Consider the following 21,928-nt stretch of genomic DNA (forward strand, 5'->3'; position numbering starts at 1 on the left):
CCAGTATAATATACTGGAGTTCCAGCAAAGTATACTGGAACTCCAGTATATTATACAGGAGTTCCAGCAAAGTATACTGGAACTCCAGTATATTATACAGGAGTTCCAGTATATTATACTGGAATTCCAGTATATTATGCTGGAGTATTTTTCGGATTTTGAATAGTGTTTTCGTGTAGATTATCTTTACATGAAAAGTGGCTAAATTTCGATGACTTTTGAAACTGTAGCTATTTTTGAATGACCACTTGTAAATCTGGCTATTTTTGAATTTCTTCCAGAGATACGGTTGACCGGAAGATGCGAACCTCACTGTAACATTATTTATCACTACCAACTAATAATATATACAAATTCGTACATATAAATGTCCACATTGCTCCATCTTGTTTCGAGTGAGCTATATTTTACCTGTATGACATACAGTTTACTATTCTCCTCAAAATTTCTGAACATCTTTTTCCACTGATTAATGATCTGTTACACAACAGAACAAATATTTGACAGCAGAGTGAATAGACCTGGTCGAATTTAATTTCTTAATGCATTTTTAAACTACCCTGATACTGGACTTTCAAGGCAAATTTGGTTATCAGTGTGTGTGTGAAGACAGCATAGTTCACTTTAACGAATATTTAATTTTTGTCTGTAAGGCACTGTTAATGGCGAGACAAAGTTTCAACATGTGAAGAGGGTGGTTATGGTTACCATAACTATTACTGAGATCACAGCTTTTGAACTTCCCTCCAAACTAGTGAATAGCAAAAGATTATCAATATTGAGCAAACAAGAGGCTCAGAGTTCATGACTGAAAATATATTTTATCTTAATAAGCCAGATTCTCCTCACTGTAACAGTTGAGCAAGTACGTCGGATCCTGAAAATTAACCAGCTCAAAGATGACTGATCTATGTGGCCGGAGCTAAACAGCCAGAATAAACTCCAGTATGAAAGCAAAAAATCTTTAAGCTACCAGTATGAATGCTACTCTATTGACAATACGTAGCTACTCTGTGATTTCAAAAGAAAGGCAAGATGGAAGAGCAAACTGTAGTACAAAAGCTTTAATAATAGCTTAAGTTCTGCTGGCAAACGCAACAGCTTCTTCATGTGAAGAGCTGTAGAATGAGCTCAATTTAGTTATAGCAAGTGCTTCTCCAAACAGTGATGCCCTTGTAGATTTTGTTATGTGCACTTCAACATAATCACCAATCTTTGGGTTTCGCTTCCCATTATTATCAACCTTATCTGGGATAGGCAGGTTAGTAAATGATACCCTATGGCCTCTGTCGCTCTTGCCAATTAACTCTGTGTCTGGGGCTCTCTTATTGGGCCCTTCAACTAACACAAGTTGGAGAGTGCCAATTTTAGAGTCATAGTTCTGACCTGTACTCCCACGAAAAGCCTCAATTAATTCTGTGAGCCTCCTTTGCTTGACATCATCAGGAACATCATCAACATATTTTCGGTGGGCATGTGTTTTCTCTCTCATGCTGTAAGCAAACATGTATGCCATATCATAACAAACAGCCTTTACGAGGCTTAGTGTGTCTTCGTGATCCTCTTCCGTTTCTCCACAGAAACCTGAAAGTAATGTGTCAAATTAAGAGCCAAATAAGTCATATCGTATAGCTCCCATATAATGTCATCTGCCTATTAACTATGAAAAGTTTGTCCTCTCATGACATTAGAATAATTCAAGAAATCCTACATCAATTTCTCAATGTGAGAAATCGGGAAGCAGAAGTATTAGCTCGTCTTATGTAAATATAAAATACTGTAGCAACTCTTTGAATAGTCAAATAATTTCTACATCTTAATCTAAGATAAATCAATATGAGAAAGCAAAGTCTCCCAGAAAAAGACTAGCATTCTTAAAAAAGGAATAAAGTAAAAAGATGAAGTATCATAAAATAACCAGAAAACAAAGACACAAATATTTCCCGAAAACCCAAAGTAACAGACCATGTCCGATTATAGTATATTTAGCATGCATGTTCAGCCTTAAGTGAGGTCCCAGTAATTAAGAAAACACAATGGATAACAATCTTACCACATATGAAGTCACTGCTTATGCCCATGTCAGGTATTATATCTCTTATCTTCTTCACAAGATCTAAGTATGCTTCTCGAGTATATCCACGACGCATCCTTTCAAGCACGGCACTGCTGCCTGACTGTGCTGGCAGATGAATGCTTTTGCAGATATTGTACCTGTCGCGCATTACGTACAGCAAATCATCTGGAAAATCTTTAGGATGTGGGGAAGTATATCTGAACCGCATTTCAGGAAATTCTGTCGCAAGTCTATCTAGGAGATCAGCAAACCGTAGACCCACATGTTTTACTTTGCACATGCTAGAGAATCCATCACTAAGTTCCCAACTGACTGCTGGTTCAGCCGGATTTTCAACTCCAGATGTATCATTATAGCTATTTACATTCTGGCCAAGAAGTGTAACCTCTTTGACTCCCTCTTTCCAAAGTTCAGCGACCTCTTTCACAATTGATTCCACTGGGCGAGACCGTTCTCTCCCTCTAGTGAAGGGAACAATGCAGAATGAGCACATATTATTGCAACCCCTCATCACAGATACAAATGCAGATATAGAATTTTTGGAGATGCGAACTGGATTAATATCCGCATAAGTTTCTTCAAGAGAAAGTAGAGTATTGATACCTTTTTGACCATAGTCCACCTCTTCCAACAGGCGTGGCAAGTCTCGATAAGCATCAGGTCCACAAACCACGTCAACCATCTTATCTGAATCCAATATTTTGTCCTTCAACCTCTCGGCCATACACCCCAGCACAACTACTTTGGGAGGATGGGTGGACTGTGACCTTCCAATCGCAACATTGCTCTTCCATTGTCTCTTAAGAAACCAAAAATAATTGAGCCTCTGCCAGACCTTATGTTCTGCATTGTCCCTTATAGCACAAGTATTTATAAATATTATCTCAGCATTCTCTGGGGCTTCCACGCTTTCAGTGTATCCAGCATTTTTCATGATAGATAAAACAATCTCCATATCATTGACATTCATTTGGCATCCATAAGTTTCATGATAGATGCGACCTCTTGGCATAGCATCAGATATCATCACAGGCCTACAGCAAAAGAAAGCCCAAATATCAGTTTTCTCTGATAAATTTCACAGGCACTATCAATGAATATTAAGTTATAAATCTTCAAGTGAAACAAGAAAGTTGGAAACACAAATCATTATCATATAAAATTGCTGATAGATCAGACTTTAGTAGCTCTACCAACTAAAGTATTGAATTATCCCACTTTGAACAAAACAGAGCAATATATTTTAGAATTTTCAAGTCAAGACATTGTAAATAAAATACAACAACAACAACAACAACAACAACCCAGTATAATCCCACAAAGGGGGTCTGGGGAGGGTAATATGTACGCAGACCTTACCCCTACCCCGAAGGGCAGAGAGGTTGTTTCTAGGAGACCCTCGGCTCAACACAGCGACAAGAGACGATATATTAGTACTATCAATAGACTCATAATAAAATAACATAAAATAACATAACATAACATAAAATAAAAATAACAGCAATATAAGAATAGGAAGTACGAAAAAGATGGAAGATATAATAATATCCAGCAGATAAAGCCCTGCATCAGTAGCTGACCAGTAGTATCCTAAGACTAACTCCTAACTGGCTAGTCTCACTCTAGTGCGCTGTAGAAATACTCACAACTTCCCCCTAGCCTACAACCTTAATCCTCGACCTCCACAATTCCCTGTCAAGGGCCATGTCCTCAGTAATCCTAAGTCGCGCCATGTCCTGCCTGATCACCTCTCCCCAATACTTCTTAGGTCTCCCTCTACCTCTTCTCGTGCCCACCACAGCCAGTCGTTCACACCTCCTCATAGAATGTTTTAAATTTTCCTACAGTAGGACATAAAACTCTAGGTCTAGATAGTTTTGGATCAACTCTTGAACACTTTTCTGCTTCCCTTCAGTTTGAATAGTTGGATATCCATGCAATTGTTTGCTCAAATAGCTCCTAAAGTTTTTATGGAGCTCTAGATATATCAAAGATAAGTGGCCACCAGATGACAGCACTACAAACAAACTATTCAATAAGTTTATTCTACTTTAATAACAAATTGCTAGTACGGATGACCTCAATTTCTTCATGCCCCTCTTTTCCTTTCCATTTTCAATTCCTATTCACGCTTTTCATCTTATCACTATTTCACTATTACTTTCTCCATGTCAATTTATATCACACACTTTTCTTATTAGTTCGTTCCAAAATGAATGGAACATTTCTATATTTGGAGACAACTTAACTTTAAACTTTCCATTTTACCCTTAATGAGAAACTTTTATAGCCATATACAATTGTTATGACCCCACAAAGTTTTTACCCTTTAAGCCTTTATTTCAAAAGTTCTTTTTTCTTAAACTCTGTGCCGAGTCAAACTACGTCACATAAAATTGAAACGGAGGGAGTACTTAGTTTCAACTTTGCACTAGCAACTGCGGAACTTAGTTTTAACTTGCACTAGCAACTGCAGACTTGACGGACAAGATGCACATTAGATGAAAATCTATATCGCGATTAAGGGCAAGATGATAAAGATGAATCCATGACTTCTACAGGATCAGAAGCATCATTATGAGATGAGCTAACAGGTTATAGTGAGGCCCTTTAGCATGGATGAACGGGGTTATCATACATATGTGCTGACTTCGAGGAATGTGAAACGTGTATAGCAATTATTAATTCCAAAATGCCACACACTATTATGGCAGTTAAGAACCTCACAGGTACTCGTGAGGGCCTATACAAGAGTGGTGCCACTGTTGGTTCTCCAATGGACCAAGGGAGCATTCATACTAAGGATATATAGTAGTTTTAGATGGATTTTTTTTCTCGACAGCGGGACAGCAAACGATTTGACTTCAGGTTTCCACCCAAACAAGGTTGAGCCTAACATCTCAAAGGCAACCTCTTCGTTCAATTAGGAGGGCAAATGCTCAGAAAACATCAAAGCACCCGCTACCTTTGGGATAGGAGCAACTTATGGAAGCTAGGCTGAAGTAGAGGCATGTAATTCCATGTAATGTCTGATTTGGTTGAAGTTAAAAGGGGAGATGTCAGATGAATGGAAGTAAGGATAGAAAACATTCACTTGGTCCACAAGGAAGTAAAATTGGAGTAGTTGGATACCTCATATGTTGCCTTTTAAATCCTTCCAACATTGAACAGACAGGAATAAGGATATCAGTTTTACCTATCTTCCAACTATACCAAACAATGGGAAGTAAATCATCAATGCTTCACTGGAAGATAGTAAAATCAGTCAAAATTCTCCTCCTTATCTTCCTCTCCTCTTCCTCCAATCAAACAGACTGTCAGAGGTTCAACGGGAACAACCATGCAAGCCCTTTATCCCTCACAACATAAGGCTGCTTAAAGCATGCCACTCAGACTGTAGTGAACTATCAAACATAGAGCTATTAGGTTAACAAGGGTAGTCAACAACTCGTATCTGGCAAGTTGCATTCACGCCAATCCCCCCCCCTTCCCCGAACACTGAACTATTATGACTTATGGCGCATGACAAATCAAACAAGTTGGTGCTCAGAATTGATCTGCTTTCTTAAAAACACCGAACAAAAAACTTTGCTTAAGTATCATTATGAAAACTGTTGAAATTTAATTAATAGTCAAAAACTCTCCCTAGAACAGTATAATGTGAACTACCAGAGATGCTTTCCTACGTACCATTTCCGACAACCTCATCTCCCTCAACAAGAAACAACCCCCCGGCGACCAAACCCCAGTAAGTAATTCCGGCAGCCAATCATCCACGCGCCCCCACGCGCGAAGCAGACCCACTTTTCTCCGGCGAGATCTAAGCCACGCGCCAGCGCGTGTGGCTTTTTCCGACCACTTTTCAAATTTTTTTCTTCACTCAGCCCCTCACCAGCCTTTTCCGACCAGACCCATACCATTTTCGCCAAAAATCTCCGGCGATAGAAAACCACTTCCCGGACCACTTTTTCAATATTTTTTTTCTTCTCCCAGCCTACTCTCCAGACTTCTCCGACCATTCCCATTACAGTTTCACCAAAATTCTATAACTTTTCTATTTTCCGGAGATCGAAGACAAGATTACGGCGACTTTCTAAAAGCTTTCACTGCTGATAATTTCAGTTGCACTTCCTGTCTAACGGGAAAATCATACAATGAGGGAGAACAATATCATCTATTTTGCAATGGGCTTCAAGTCATATGAAATTGAGAGATGCTCAACAAATGCTGAACAATGGTTTGAATGGACAGAACGAGGAAGGAACCTAATCAGAAGGACTACATTAAGCAGAAAGACAATGGTGTGGTTATGCGAAAATCTAAAGGAAGCTTCGAAGGTGAAAGGAAATCATGTGAAAAGATGGAAAATCAAGGATCATTTCTCAGAAATTTTCTGTGCAAAGAACTACAACAAAGATGGTCGTTATATAACCATCATTAAAATCCAAGGCAGGGGAAGATCAATTATTATTGTTCCAGAGGCGGAATTCAATTCAGGTTGGTCAGATATTGCAGCAAAAATAGAAAGGTTCATTAATGGTGGGGTACGGAGGAATACCATTAGTGCTCCAAAAGTCATTGAAGAAGGACTTCTGTACTCAAACACAGTCAGAAATCATAAGAAATGAAGGAAGCGGAGGTCCAACAAGAAGGAAACATTATTCACATTTCTGGAGATTTAACACACAATGCTTTGCTAGACAGGTGCCTGGTGGGATTCTTTCCAGAAGAAAGCTCCGAAATTGCAACTTTATCGGAAGTTCGTAAATGGTCAGCAAATCTATGGAAGCAAGCACATGGAATTAACATTTACGAGATGCACCAGAATAGGTTTCTCTTGGAATTCTCTTTGAAACCAATCGCCGACCATGTACTGAGAAGCGAATGGTATTGGAAGAAACACAAAGTTAAGCTCCAATTGTGGAATCCGATAGTGGGATCTGTTCCAAGAAATAAAAAGATGAATCAAGTATGGATTAGACTAGTAGGGCTTCCACTACATCTATGGTCTCAAAAAGTATTCAAAGAAGTTGGGGAATTTTGTGGTGCCTGGATTGAAACTGAGGAGGAAATAGAACTAAAAAATCATTTGAAATGGGCAAGAATAAAGGTGAGAGGAGAAGGATCTACAATACCAAAAAACAGTGAAAATAAAATGTGAAGGGATAGTCTTCGAGATTCAGATCTGGTGTGAAGCTCCGGTGAGAACGTACAGCAGTGTAAACGGAGAAATCAATTGTACGAAAATGAGTACAACACCAGACAAGCAGCCAACAGGGGGAGGAGCTACATGTATTTGGATGAGACATGTGGGTAGTTCTGATGAACATATAGAGGCCATGTTTTCTACAACAATGGAGGCTTGTTGGGCTCATGAAGGTGCCAATGGATTTAGAGAATTGGGCCATGAATTTAAAATGCTTACACTAATTAGCCTTAGTCCAATTGAGGCCCAAGAATTTCAAGAAATTGAAGAAGTCTAAGAATCCATTCAAGATTAGGATTTCTTTTCCTTAAAGATTGGGATTTCTTATTTCTTGTTTCCTAGGAATTTAATTTTTGTTTTAGTAGGGTTATATTTGTAGTTCTAGTCAAATTAGGATTGTTAGTTGGTATCCCATTCCTACTAAAATTCTTTTTCCTATTTTAGTTAGGATAGGTTTTCTTAGCCTTATTCTTATTCTAGTCTAATTAGGATTAGTTTTCCTTAACCTTACCAATTTTACTCATTGTAAGGCCTATTTAAAGGGCTTAATATGCTGAAAATAAACATTTGGTGATTAGTTTTTCTAAGCTATTGCTTCAAAAACGTGATTTATTTTATATTTCATTGTTCTTCCTTTATTCAATTCTTCTTGCAATCTTGCGGGATTGAGGAACGTGTGGGTGAGGTTTTTTTCCATCTTACATTCTTCTAACGTGAGTTTGAAGAACGCTTTCGCTAGTTTTGTGAAAAACTTTAGCGTGGTGCTTTTGTTTTTCTCTCTTCTTTGTACTTGAGAGGTGCAAAACCTTGAAAGTACATCAATTTGGTATCAGAGCTCAAGTTCCAGGTCCGAATTTTTAAATTGTTATCTTGTTCATCATGTCGCTAGACAAGCAAATAACAAGCTCGGGATCCTCTTCACTTGATGAACAACTTGAGAATGAAAGATCAAGAATTACAGCCCTTGAACGAGACAACGAAGAAATTAAAGTGCAACTAGATGACTTAAGGAAATCAATGCAGAATTTGACTAGATTGGTTGAAGGTTTAGCGGTTCAAAATCAGCCACCAAATCTTCCACAACGCCTGCAACCTCCACCGCCACCAAGACACAACATACCAGTGCTACCGCGACGTCTTCCACTTCGAGATCCACCAATTCAACTGCGGAGAGCAGGACATATTGAGCAAGCGGAAGAAGTTATAGCTGACCAAGGCATGAAAATACTGAGGCGCCATGCTCACTATGATATAAACTCAGATTTGGAATATTCCGATAATCAAGGTAGTGAAGAGTACGACTCTGATGAAGTTCAGTATCAACATGATAGAAGGAGATTTCAGAGAAGGCCACACAATAATAATCGAGAGAGGTATCAACGTGATGATATTAAGCTTGAGATTCCGGAGTATGATGGCAAATCTCAAGGCGATGAATTTATTGATTGGCTTATAACTATTGAGCGTGTTTTTGATTATAAAGAATACTCTGATGAGAAGAAGGTCAAACTTGTTGCTATAAAACTTAGAGGTTATGCATCGCTATGGTGGGAAAACCTCAAAAAAGAGCGAGAGCTTGAAGGAAAAACACGAATTCGCACTTGGGAGAGAATGAAACGAGAATTGCGCAAACAATTCTTGCAAGAGACATATGAAGAAGATTCTTACTTGAAGTTTCATTCTTTTAGACAAGGAGCTTTATCCGTGGACGAGTACACAAGAGAATTTGAATATCTTAGGCTCAAGAGCGACATTAAAGAAAAACCAGCCCGCCTAATTGCTCGATATTTGGCTGGATTAAATAAGCCTATTGCGAATATGATACGATTGCAGCCCCATTGGACCTTTGGAGATGTTGTCAAACTAGCCAAGGTCGTAGAGACACAACAGAAGGAAGCCAAAGCCACGTTTTCATCAACTACCATAAAAAGGCCTAACATTTTCAACCATGGGAGTGCTAGTTTGAGCTCTACAAAGCCACAATCGTCTACAACGAAACCAAGTGTCCAGAAAGTTGAAGGGAAGCCAATGACTTCAGAAGCAATTTTTAAAAAAAGATGCCATAAATGTGGAGGACTTGGGCATATACAAGATGATTGTCCTAACAAAAAGGCATTCACCATCCTTGAAGGAGCAACATGATGAAAACTTGGAAGAAGTAGCTGAATATGGAGATGATGGAGAATACCTTATGATCCAACGCGTTCTTCATTCAGATTCTAGCAAGGAAGAACCATGGTTGCGACACAATATTTTTTATACACGTTGTACATCTAAGGGAAAGGTTTGTACACTCATCATTGATCCAGGAAGTTGCACTAATGTAGTTTCTGAAGAAAAGCCATAACGCATGAGGTGGTTGGATGAAGGAAGGAATGTACAAGTTAATAAACGATGCCTTATTCCTTTCTCTATTGGCAAGAATTATCAAGATAAGGTCTGGTGTGATATAATGCCTATGGATGCTTGCCACTTACTGCTTGGGAGACCATGGGAATATGACAGAAGGGCAATTCATGATGGCTTCAAGAACACTTACTCTTTCGTCAAGGATGGAAAGAAGATCAAATTGCTCCCAATGAACCCTGAAGATTTAAAGTCAAATCCTAAAATGAAGGAGACATACATTACAAGAGCTAAGGTAGAAGAACACTTGAAGGAAGGAGAGGAAGTGCTTATTGTAGTACCTAAGGAGGTGGAATCTATCACCAAGAAAGAGTCATTAGAAGTCAATGACCCACGACTTCAAGCAATATTGGATGAGTTTCATGATATTGTTTCTGATACTACACCTTCTTCCTTACCACCAATGAGGTCAATACAACATCAAATTGATTTAATTCCAGGTGCACCACTTCCTAATAAAGTGGCATATCGAATGAATCCAACACAGCAAGAGGAACTTCAACGACAAGTCGAGGAACTACTAGATCGTGGACTAATAAGGGAATGTTTAAGTCCTTGTGTTGTACCTGCCTTGCTTGTTCCTAAGAAAGATGGATCTTGGCGCATGTGTGTTGATAGTCATGCTATTAACAAGATCACCATCAAATATAGATTTCCTATTCCTAGGCTTGATGATCTTTTTGATCAATTACATGGGGCCAAGATATTTTCTAAAATTGATTTGAAGAGCGACTACCACCAAATTCGAATGAAAGAGGGTGATGAATGGAAGACTGCATTCAAGACTGGCAAGGGGTTGTATGAATGGCTCGTTATGCCATTTGGTCTATCTAACGCTCCTAGCACATTTATGAGGCTCATGACCCAAATTTTTCAGTCATACATGGGAAAATTTGTTGTTGTTTATTTTGATGATATACTTATTTATAGCAAGGATGATCAACAACATTTGAAGCACTTGAGGACGATTTTTGAAGTTTTAAGAGAGCAAACACTTTATGCCAACCTGAAGAAGTGCAAGTTCTTTTCTGAGCAAATCTCTTTTCTCGGTTATATTGTCTCTAGTGAAGGAATTCATGCCGACTCGAGAAAGATTGAAGCTATTGCTAACTGGCCTATTCCAAAAAGCTTAACTGAGATTCGCAGCTTTCATGGTATGGTTTCTTTCTATCGGCGTTTTATAAAGAATTTTAGCTCTCTTGTTGCTCCTATTACCGAGTGTTTGAAGGGAAACTCGTTTAAATGGACGGATGCTGCCCAAAAGAGTTTTGAAATGATTAAGACAAAGATGACTCAAGCACCTGTGCTTGCTTTGCCCAACTTCGATGTAATCTTTGAAGTTGAATGTGATGCTTCCGGAGTTGGGATTGGAGCTGTTCTTGGTCAAGAAGGTAGACCTATTGCTTATTTTAGTGAGAAGCTGAATGATGCCAAGTTAAAGTATTCTACTTATGACAAGGAGTTCTACGCCATCGTCAGAGCTCTATCTCATTGGAATCACTATCTTTTACCTCGAGAATTTGTGCTTTATTCTGATCATGAGGCCTTGAAGTATGTGAATAGCCAACAAAAACTCAACATTAGGCATGCTAAGTGGGTAGAATTTTTGCAAGCATTTCACTTTGTTATTAAACACAAGGCTGGGAAGGTCAATCAAGTAGTTGATGCATTAAGTCGCAAGCCTTGTTTTGTTTCCGCCATGCAAAACACTATTACGGGTTTCGAACACATAAAGGAATTATATGCAACAGATCCAGACTTTGGAGCTATTTGGGGTCAATGCTGGGAGGGTCCTCAGCGTATGTTTGTGCTTAGGGATAGTTATCTTTATCATGGTAAGCAGCTTTGTGTTCCACAAGGAATTTTGCGTGAATTTATAATCCGTGATTCCCATGAGGGAGGGTTAGCTGGCCACTTTGGGCAAGCAAAAACTCTACGTCTAGTTTAAGAAAACTTCTATTGGCCTAAGATGGTTCGGGATGTCAATAAGCTGGTTGCAAGATGTGAAACTTGCATAAAGACAAAAATGCACAAAAGCATTTCGGGTCTTTACACTCCTTTGCCAATTCCTACTCAACCTTGGGAAGATATTAGCATGGACTTTGTGTTGGGCCTTCCGAGGACTCAAAGAGGTAAGTATTCCATCTTCGTGGTTGTCGATCGATTTTCGAAGATGGCTCACTTTATTCCTTGCAATAAGACTTCGGATGCAACAAAAATTGCCGATCTCTTCTTTGATCATATTGTAAAATTGCACGGAATTCTCAGAACTATTGTTTCAGATAGGGATTCGAAGTTCCTAAGCCATTTTATGAGGACTTTATGGGCTAAACTTGGTACTAAGCTAACACCTAGCACTTCTCATCATCCCCAAACTGATGGGCAAACCGAAGTTGTCAATCGAAGTTTAGGTGCTTTGCTTCGTGGGTTAATAAAGAAGAATTTCAAAGAGTGGGAATCGTTACTTCCTACTGCTGAATTTGCCTTCAACAAGTCAACCAACCGCACTACGGGAAGGAGTCCATTCGAAGTTGTTTATGGTAAGAATCCTCTTGGACCGCTTGATCTTTCCCCTCTTCTGGTTACTCATTCTTTTAGTGGAGATGCTGCTGATCGAGTAAAGCAACTTAAGAAACTACATGAGAAAGTTTGGGCACATATCGAGAAGCAAAATGCTAAATATAAAGAAAAGGCTGATACACGTAGAAAACATGTGGTGTTCAAGGAAGGCGACCTAGTTTGGGTTCATTTGAGCAATGAGAGATTTCCCAACCGCAAGTTTTCGAAATTACAGAAGCGAGTTGATGGACCTTTTAAGGTACTGCAAAAGATTGGTAATAATGCTTATCGCTTGGAGCTTCCCAATGACTTTGAAATATCACCTATCTTTAATGTAGCAGATCTTGCTCCCTACTATTCTGATGACTCGAGGGCGAGTCCTTTTCAACCAGGGGAGAATGATGAACATATAGAGGCCATGTTTTCTACAACAATGGAGGCTTGTTGGGCTCATGAAGGTGCCAATGGATTTAGAGAATTGGGCCATGAATTTAAAATGCTTACAATAATTAGCCTTAGTCTAATTGAGGCCCAAGAATTTCAAGAAATTGAAGAAGTCTAAGAATCCATTCAAGATTAGGATTTCTTTTCCTTAAAGATTGGGATTTCTTATTTCTTGTTTCCTAGGAATTTAATTTTTGTTTTAGTAGGGTTATATTTGCAGTTCTAGTCAAACTAGGATTGTTAGTTGGTATCTCATTCCTACTAGAATTCTTTTTCCTATTTTAGTTAGGATAGATTTTCTTAGCCTTATTCTTATTCTAGTCTAATTAGGATTAGTTTTCCTTAACCTTACCAATTTTACTCATTGTAAGGCCTATTTAAAGGGCTTAATATGCTGAAAATAAACATTGGTGATTAGTTTTTCTAAGCTATTGCTTCAAAAACGTGATTTATTTTATATTTCATTGTTCTTCCTTTATTCAATTCTTCTTGCAATCTTGCGGGATTGGGGAACGTGTGGGTGAGGTTTCTTTCCATCTTACATTCTTCTAACGTGAGTTTGAAGAACGCTTTCGCTAGTTTTGTGAAAAACTTTAGCGGGGTGCTTTTGTTTTTCTCTCTTCTTTGTACTTGAGAGGTGCAAAACCTTGAAAGTACATCAAGTTCAAAGCAGGTTCAGCCTATTCCTAATAGAACAAATGACCAGTCAAGTGACTCTTTAATGATTACTAATAGGGATCCGCAGCAGTACAACAGAAAGGAATTAGGTCCTGATTCATTGGCCCAAATTATATTCGAAGAGAAGGCATTCAAAATACCATTCACAAAGCAAAGGCCAGATTCTTTTAAAGAAGAGATAACAGCTATTCAGTTCGAACCTTCTGTGATAAATCATATAATCACCTTTTTAGAGAAACCAAAGGAAAACAACAACATCGACAGCTCAGAAAGAGAGGAAGAAGAGAGGGAGGAGGATGGAGATAAAGAAAATCAACAAGAAGAAACTCCTCAAGACAATGCTATGTTGATTCTTGCAGAGCACGAAGGAAAGGGACATAATTCACAGGACTACAACAACATACACATGCAATCAAAAGAATCTGATATGTTTGTGGACTGGGCAATTGAAGAAGTTGTGCCTCTAAACCATCAAAACTTAGAGGCAGAAGAAGACCTGGAATTTGAAGCATCAATTTGGGTGCATCAGAATATTATCAGACTGAGCAAAGAATTTGGGGTTGATTTTAGTGGTTGTGAGAAAGAAGCATTGGAACTTTACATGAAAATTGACAACAGAAGGCAAGCGAACAAAGGGAAAGAAGTTACACAGGTTGTCCAGACTTCAAAGAAAAAGGGATTCAAAGAGCTGAAAGGTTTGGATATTGGAAGTAATTTCAAGAGCAATGGAACTAGAAGCAGGGGGAAACATTATCAGTCATAGCCAATGTTAGTGAACATCATAACATGGAATGTCAGGGGACTTAATAAAGTCAGGAAAAGGAGATTGATTAAAAAATTGATATTCAGTTGGAAGGCAGAGATCTTTTGCTTTCAAGAATCTAAAATAGATTGTAAAAGAACTATGGGGTAATAGATGGGTGAAGTTTGCTCAGCTGGAAGCTAGTGGGACTAGAAGGGGTATTATAGTAATGTGGATGGTAGAACAAGGAAGGGGGAGGTATGTTGTGTTGGAGCACATACGATTACATGTAAATTTTCAGGTAAGACTCAGGAATACACATGGCATCTTTCAGCTGTGTATGCTCCTAATGATAGAAAAAAGAGGGAGGAAGTATGGTGGGAGCTAGCAGGTACAAGAGGTCTCTTTAATGGACCTTGGGTAGTATGTGGGGACTTCAATACTGTAAGGTACCCATCATAGAAGAAGAATTGTCCAAGATTCACAAGAGCTATGACTGATTTTTCAAACTTTATTGAACACACGGAACTGGTAGACGTCCAATTATCAGGAGGAGAGTACACATGGAGAAAAGGTGACAGACATATAATAGCAGCCAGATTGGATAGATTCTTGATTTCTGCTGACTGGAATGAAAACTTTAGAAACATAAAACAATCATTGCTTCAGAGAGTTACCTCAGATCATTTTCCATTGATGCTGCAATGTGGTAGTTGGAATCCATTTAAATTATACTTTAAGTTTGAGAACTGGTGGTTGCACACTGAAGGATTCAAAGACAGAATTGAAGAATGGTGGAACTCCTTCACTTTTGAAGGAAGGCCAGATTTCATTCTAACTTTGAAGCTTAAAGCCTTGAAGACAAAGCTAAAGGAATGGCGCAAAACTCTACAGGGCAACTTAGCATTACAGAAAGCAAATATCCTCAACCAACTTGCAGAGCTGGAGGAGTTACATGACCAGAAAAGCTTGACAGAGGAGGAAATATTCACAAAATCATCATTGACTATGGAGTTTGAGGAGATTGCAAACAATGAAGAAGTAGCATGGAGACAGAGATCCAGAGCCCTCTGGTTAAATGAGGGAGACAGGAACACAAAGTTCTTCCACAGAACAGCTAATGCTCACAGGAGATTTAATAATATAGATCAGTTGATAGTAGAAGGGGAATCTCTGCAAAACTCGAAAGATATCAAGAGGAAGGTGATCTGATTCTATCAAAATCTATACACAGAAGAAGAGGAGTGGAGGTCACTAGGTTCCATCAGAAACAACCAGATGATTACAACAGAGGATAACTCAATGCTGGAGAGTCAATTTGGAGAACAGGAAATATGGGATAGTGTTAAGACATGTGCAGGTGACAAAGCACCAGGTCCAGATGGGTTCACAATGGCCTTTTTCACTACTTGCTGGGATGTGGTTAAAAAGGAAATAGTAGCTGTTGTTCAAATTTTTATGTGAAAGGAGTTTTTGAAAAGAGCCTTAATGCCACTTTTGTTGCTTTGATTCCTAAGAAGCTGGGGGCCAAAGAACTGAGAAATTTCAGGCATATCAGTCTGATAGGCAGTATATACAAAATTATCTCCAAATTACTAACTGAGAGACTAAAAAAGGTAGTCAACAAACTGGTGGATTCTCAACAAATGGCTTTCATAAAAGGCAGACAGATCATGGACGTTGTCCTTATAGCTAATGAATGCATTGATACAAGGAAAAGAAGCAAAGAACCTGGGATTCTATGCAAGCTGGATATAAAGAAAGCATATGATCATTTAAACTGGAAATTTCTCTTTGAAACACTAAGGAGAATGGGCTTTGGTGGAAGATGGATTAATTGGATGAAATACTGCATCTCAACTATAAGTTTCTCGGTACTCATCAATGGAGAACCAGCTGGTTTCTTTCCATCACATAGGGGTCTGAGACAAGGGTATCCCCTTTCCCCTTTCTTATTCATTATTGTAATGGAAGGATTGAACGATATGCTAAAACGAGCATGGACAAACAATTGGATCAGAGGCTTCAAGGTGAACTGCAGGGCGGATAGCAACATGAGGATTTCACACCTGCAGTATGCTGATGATACTTTGGTGTTTTGTGAAGCTGATAGAGAACAATTGAAAGTACTAAGGGTGATATTCATTCTTTTTGAAGCCACTTCTGGACTACGCATAAATTGGTACAAAAGCTTCATTTATCCGGTAAATGAGGTAATGGAGCTACAAAGTCTTGCTGATATTCTAGGTGGGAAGGTAGGTCAACTGCCTACTGTATATCTGGGGATACCATTGGGAGTTAAGAGCAAATCTAAAGGAATTTGGAATAGTGTGCTTGAGAAGTGTGAAAAGAAGCTAGCAAATTGGAAGAATCAATATCTATCTATGGGGAGCAGACTAACTCTAATTAATTCTGTACTAGAAGCCATGCCTACTTATATGATGCCTCTATTTCCAATCCCAGTCAATGTAGCGAAGAGAATTGATTCTTTAAGAAGAAACTTCCTATGGGAAGGCAACAGTGAGAAGAAGAAGTTCCCCCTGGTTAATTGGAGCTCTGTGACAACTAGCAAAAAGGAAGAGGGACTCGGAATAAAAAACATAAGAGTTCAGAATCAGAGTTTGATGATGAAGTGGCTATCGAAACTTGAAGCAGATGAACAATCACTATGGATGAAGGTTGTTACGGAGAAATACGGAACGGAAGGAAAATGGACAACCAAATCAGTGAGAAGCCCATACGGTGTCAGCTTGTGGAAATCAATCAGGAATCTGTGACCAAAACTGATTAACAAATCCAAGTTCAAGGTAAGAAATAGTAGGAAGATTTCACTATGGGATGACAATTGGCTAGGTCAAGGATCATTGAAGGATCTCTTTCCTGACATATATTCTTTGAATCAACAACAAGTAACATTACATGAGGCATGGACGAATCAGGGATGGAACCTTACATTCAGAAGATTGCTAAATGATTGGGAGATTGAAAGAGTAACTGACTTTTACAATACTTTGGAGCTATTTCGTGGTATCAACTCTAATCAAGATCTTATTGTATGGCGAAGGAATAGGCAGGGGAAGTTTTCTGTTAGATCTGCTTAAAGGAATTCAACTTGTCAAACAATCGGGTTGGTTGTTGGCCATAGAAGATGATATGGAAAGTAAAAATTTCATACAAGGTTGCTTGCTTTACATGGTTATTGGCAAAAGAAGCAGTACTAACACAAGACAACTTAATCAAAAGAGGATTCCACCTGTGCTCTAGATGTTACTTATGTGGAGAGAAGGCGGAGACAATTAACCATCTTTTTTTGCATTGTAAATTCACTGTACAAATATGGAGAATCTTCATCAGCTTACGGGGAATTTCATGAGTAATGCCGGGAAGAATTAATGATGTTCTAAATTGCTGGAATAAAGAGGGCAACATTACTAGTTATAAAGAGAGATGGAAAATTGTTCTGGCATGCATATGGTCAGAGGCGGATCCAGGATTTGAAGGTTGCGGGTGCCACTATATGTGTGTGTGTGTATATATATATATAGGCACATACCTACCACTAGCCAAAAAGACCGAATAGGAAGAATGGATGATTCAGTTATTTTTGGTTAATCCAATTTGGTCTTTTTATTTAAAAGAGGAAAATAAGTTCGATTTTAGTTCAACTTTTTTACGCTTGATTTAGTAATTTCTAGATAAAAGTACAAAAAAAAATATTTCATGAAAGTACGCCTGCAATTAGAAAATTTTCTTAAAGAGTAGCTTAATTACTATATAATTTTTGTTTGATTTGATTAATGATCATTATTCTTGGGTTAATTTTTCCAATTTAATTGTTGCGTTATATGATAATTATTTCCAAAGCCAAAATTTTAAAGTTATCAATCTATGAGAACCAACTTAAAACCTCTATTAATCAAGATATTTTTTTCAAAAGCCAACAAATGATACTGCTCAAATTATATTCCAATATATAAATTTATGTTGTATCACTAGAAAGAGATAAACTATATATTACTTAGAATTTTAAAATTACGCATTGAAAGAAATTTCTTATGAAATAAGACATAATTGTAGGATGCAAAATGAAGGCTAATATAATGAAATTTAAAAAGAGAAAGAAGATAGAGGGAATTAGTAGCAAATAACAGGAAGAAAAAATAGGTGGGGAAAATGAGGAAAAGAAAAGGAAGAAGAAATGAGGACCCAAGGCCCAACAGAGAATATAGGAAATCTAGGGCTAATATGTAGGAAAAACACGGATCCGTGCAGTACATTAGAGACTTCACCAGTAACGTCTGAACCATGGCACCCACATGTCATTTGTGTAAACCGGGTGCCACTTTATATATATAACTCATTTTTCATATATATCAAAATAGTTATTAAGAATTTTTGCCGAGGTGTGCGGGTGCCGTGCCACCCCGATCCAACAAGGTAGATCCGCCCTTGCATATGGTGGACAATTTGGGAAGAGAGAAACCAAAAATGTTTTAAAGACAAGTCCAGTAACATCCAGAAGATAAAGATGAAATGTTTGGCGCTTTTCTATTTTTGGTGTAAAGGAAAGTTGTTGGAGGATCATGAATCCATTTTTGATGTTCTAGATTCCTTGTGAGATGACCAAGGATATTTAATGTTTATTTTTCTTTCTGGGCACTTTCCTTGTAAATATGGGTGACTTCACCTTTTTAGCGAAGTCTTTCTATTAATATATAAATATGTTACCTTCAAAAAAAAAAAAAAACTTTGCTTGCTGCAAGACCCCGAGAACTCGACGAAGCTTAAAAATTAGACAAACTGAAGCTCCAAAGTCTAAAGGGTCGGCGACTTGGAAACAACAACAAAATTCATGTCTCGTACTAGTTTTTAACAACTTCGTGGAAGCAATGGACCAACCTGACTATGTGAAATGTTAAAGATACCATGCTTATTAAATGATAATCGAATTCCACTCATACGTGACCCCAATATGTTTGCAATCCAAAAAAAATGCTTGCAATGCGACATAAGGCTTGTACTTTGATCCAATCATGAAAACGAGAAGCTAATCCAAGATTTTAAACCAAAGGATACCGAGTACTTCTCTTAGAGTCCTTGCATTAAAAAACATAACTTTTTAAGAAATTGTTTTAATATCTATGGATTAAGCAGAGAACTTACTCGGATTGAACATCGGAAGCAGAAACAGTGGGAGCAGTAGCTTTGGGAATGAAGTGGTGGAGGCTTGGAATTTGGTCCTTGCTGGGTAAGGAAGAGCGAGATTGACAGTTGGAGAAGTTTCTGGAAATCTTGAGAGAGAATGTCGAGCTCCTTCGAAGAGCGGCTGACGTGCGGCGGCAGGAGGAGGATTGATGTTGGTGAAGCTTAGAGGAGAGGAATCTGACGTGGAAGGAAGTGTACTGTTTGGGGAATTTGATGCGTATAGCGCAGTGAGGCTGGCTCAATATAGTCGATAGAGAAGATAGAGACGACGCCATTTTTGGTTGAGTTGGAGAGTGGTGTCTTTGTTGTGGTTGAACTAGTACAGCGTGGATAGGGCTACGAATGGCCACAACCAAACCGGCGAGCTGGGTTCGGCGGCTTTGGCTGTGCAAAAAGTCCAAACCGCTAATTTACATTCCTTCTAATGGGGAAAAGTGACAAAAATGATCACTTACGTTTGGGGTAATGTTTAAAATAACCTCTAAACTATATTTGTGATTAGTTTCGGGGAAATTGTGGAGATCGAGTATTAAGGTTGTAGGTTAGGGGAAATTGTGATGCCTTTTTTACAGCGCACTAGAGTGAGACTAGTCAGTTATGAGTTAGTCTTAGGATGCTATTGATCAACCACTATGATGGGCTTTATCTGCTGTGTATTAATACCTTATATCTTTCTCGTATTTCCTATATCTCTTATATTGTTGTTACTTTGTTTTTTATGGCATTTATGTCATGTTATGGATTTCATGGTACTTTATGTTGTTTTATTATGAGTCTATTGATAGTACTAATATAGTGTCTCTTGTTGCCTCTTTGAGCCGAGGGTCTCCTGGAAACAGCCTTTCTACCTCTCGGGTAGAGGTAAGGTCTGCGTGCATATTACCCTCCCCAGACTCCACTTGTGGGATTACACTGGGTTGTTGTTGTTGTTGTTGAACTAGTACAGTGTGGATAGGGCTACGAATGGCCACAACCAAACCGGCGAGCTGGGTTCGGCGGCTTTGGCTGTGCAAAAAGTCCAAACCGACGAGCTGGGTTCGGCGGCTTTGGCTGTGCAAAAAGTCCAAACCGCTAATTTTTCATTCCTTCTAATGGGGAAAAGTGACAAAAATGATCACTTACGTTTGGGGTAATGTTTAAAATAACCTCTGAACTATATTTGTGATTAGTTTCGGTCCTTTAAGTTTGTTAAAAATAAATATTTCTTATTTCTATAGAAAACTTAATAACTTTTTAGTTATTAAAAATTATGACGCCACACGCAAGGGTGGCTGAGTTAGTTGAGCAGGAGATCCTCCAAATAGGAGGTCGCAAGTTCGAAACACCCTACATATTAATAAATAAATAAAATTGCGCCCCCAAAATATCAAACGTCGAACCTCTAAATATGAGTTCTCATTGAATCTTTTTTTTATTATTCTCGATAAGTCTAATAACAAATGTCCATTAAATATTGGAATCTTTACACAAACCATCATTCTTATTCACTATTCACCTTTTCTAATTGGTATATGTAGATTATACACTAATTATATTTGATGTTATTTTTAATTTAAGCAATTGAACGAGCTACTGTTTAGGTTAAAAGTTGGATCATAGTGAAAGTTTCAATAAATATGTTGTTATGAAGTTGTACACAAGGCAACCATTTTAATTCTTCTTAAATATTTGACGAATAGAAATTTGGAAAACTACCAGCTATTTTTATTTATAAGTAGCTTATTATAAAAATTTGTCAACTCGTTAGATATTATTAACATTAGCCAACTATTATCAATATTAGTCAATTAGCTCATTGTAGCCAAAAAGGGGGTCAAAATTTTGCTTTCTTTTGAGTGGGTGTTATTAGAATAGATTGGGTACATTTTAAGGAGCTTGAATCTCAGTTTTAGGATGATTTGGTGAAGTTTTGTGGTGGTTTGAATTGAAAATTTGAAGTAGAAGATGAACATTAAAAAAAATATGTGTATCACAGAGTGTATCATTTATGTATCACGTATGTATTATATTTAAATCAAATATGTATCACATGTATATTGATGTATACATGTGTGTGAGATACATACGCGATACATGTTTGATACATGTGTCGGAATTTTTTGAACTCAATTTTAACTACGAATTTTTACACCAAATCATCTTCAATCTTCCTCAAATTTTGTATATTGACTCATCTACATGTTTTCAATCAATTTTAACAATACTAATTAGAAAAAGTCATTTTTTGCTTAGATTTTTGGAATCTTGTACATATATATTTTTTTTGTATTTTATCACCTTATTTGCTACCTCATCCATGAATTTTCCTTTCTATCTTACATCTAATGCTGCTAATCACACTTAAAAAATATGGAAGAAGATCTTTGCGTATGATTCTCGAAGAGAAAGAATATTATTTATTTGGGTTTTCAATTTTTACGTGTTTGGCTAGTTTTGGTAAGTCTATGATTAATGGCTAGATATTGGTAAGTTGTGACTTATTTGGGACATTTATGTAAGACTCCTCAACGAAAATGCTTGCATTGTTTTCAACTTCATAACAATATAGTTATTGAAACTTGGCCAAATACCTAGACGGCCCTTAAACTTGGTTCCAGTTTCCATTTTGAAA

The 21,928-nt window shown here is 37.9% G+C and overlaps 1 protein-coding gene across 1 annotated transcript; it reads right to left on the reverse strand.

The window, feature by feature from the left end:
- Positions 1 to 805: 805 nt before the first annotated feature.
- On the reverse strand, positions 806 to 19,726 carry LOC104212766 (CDK5RAP1-like protein). Its single transcript, XM_070168029.1, has 3 exons — positions 19,276 to 19,726; positions 2,054 to 3,111; positions 806 to 1,584 (listed from the first exon to the last, which is right to left on the reverse strand). The coding sequence occupies exons 1-3, from the start codon at positions 19,590 to 19,592 to the stop codon at positions 1,076 to 1,078; spliced, it is 1,884 nt and encodes a 627-aa protein (XP_070024130.1). The 5' UTR covers positions 19,593 to 19,726; the 3' UTR covers positions 806 to 1,075.
- Between the last annotated feature and the right edge of the window lie 2,202 nt (positions 19,727 to 21,928).

The sequence above is a fragment of the Nicotiana sylvestris genome, chromosome 2 (genome assembly GCF_000393655.2).
Source record: "Nicotiana sylvestris chromosome 2, ASM39365v2, whole genome shotgun sequence".
Taxonomy (NCBI): Eukaryota; Viridiplantae; Streptophyta; class Magnoliopsida; order Solanales; family Solanaceae; genus Nicotiana; species Nicotiana sylvestris.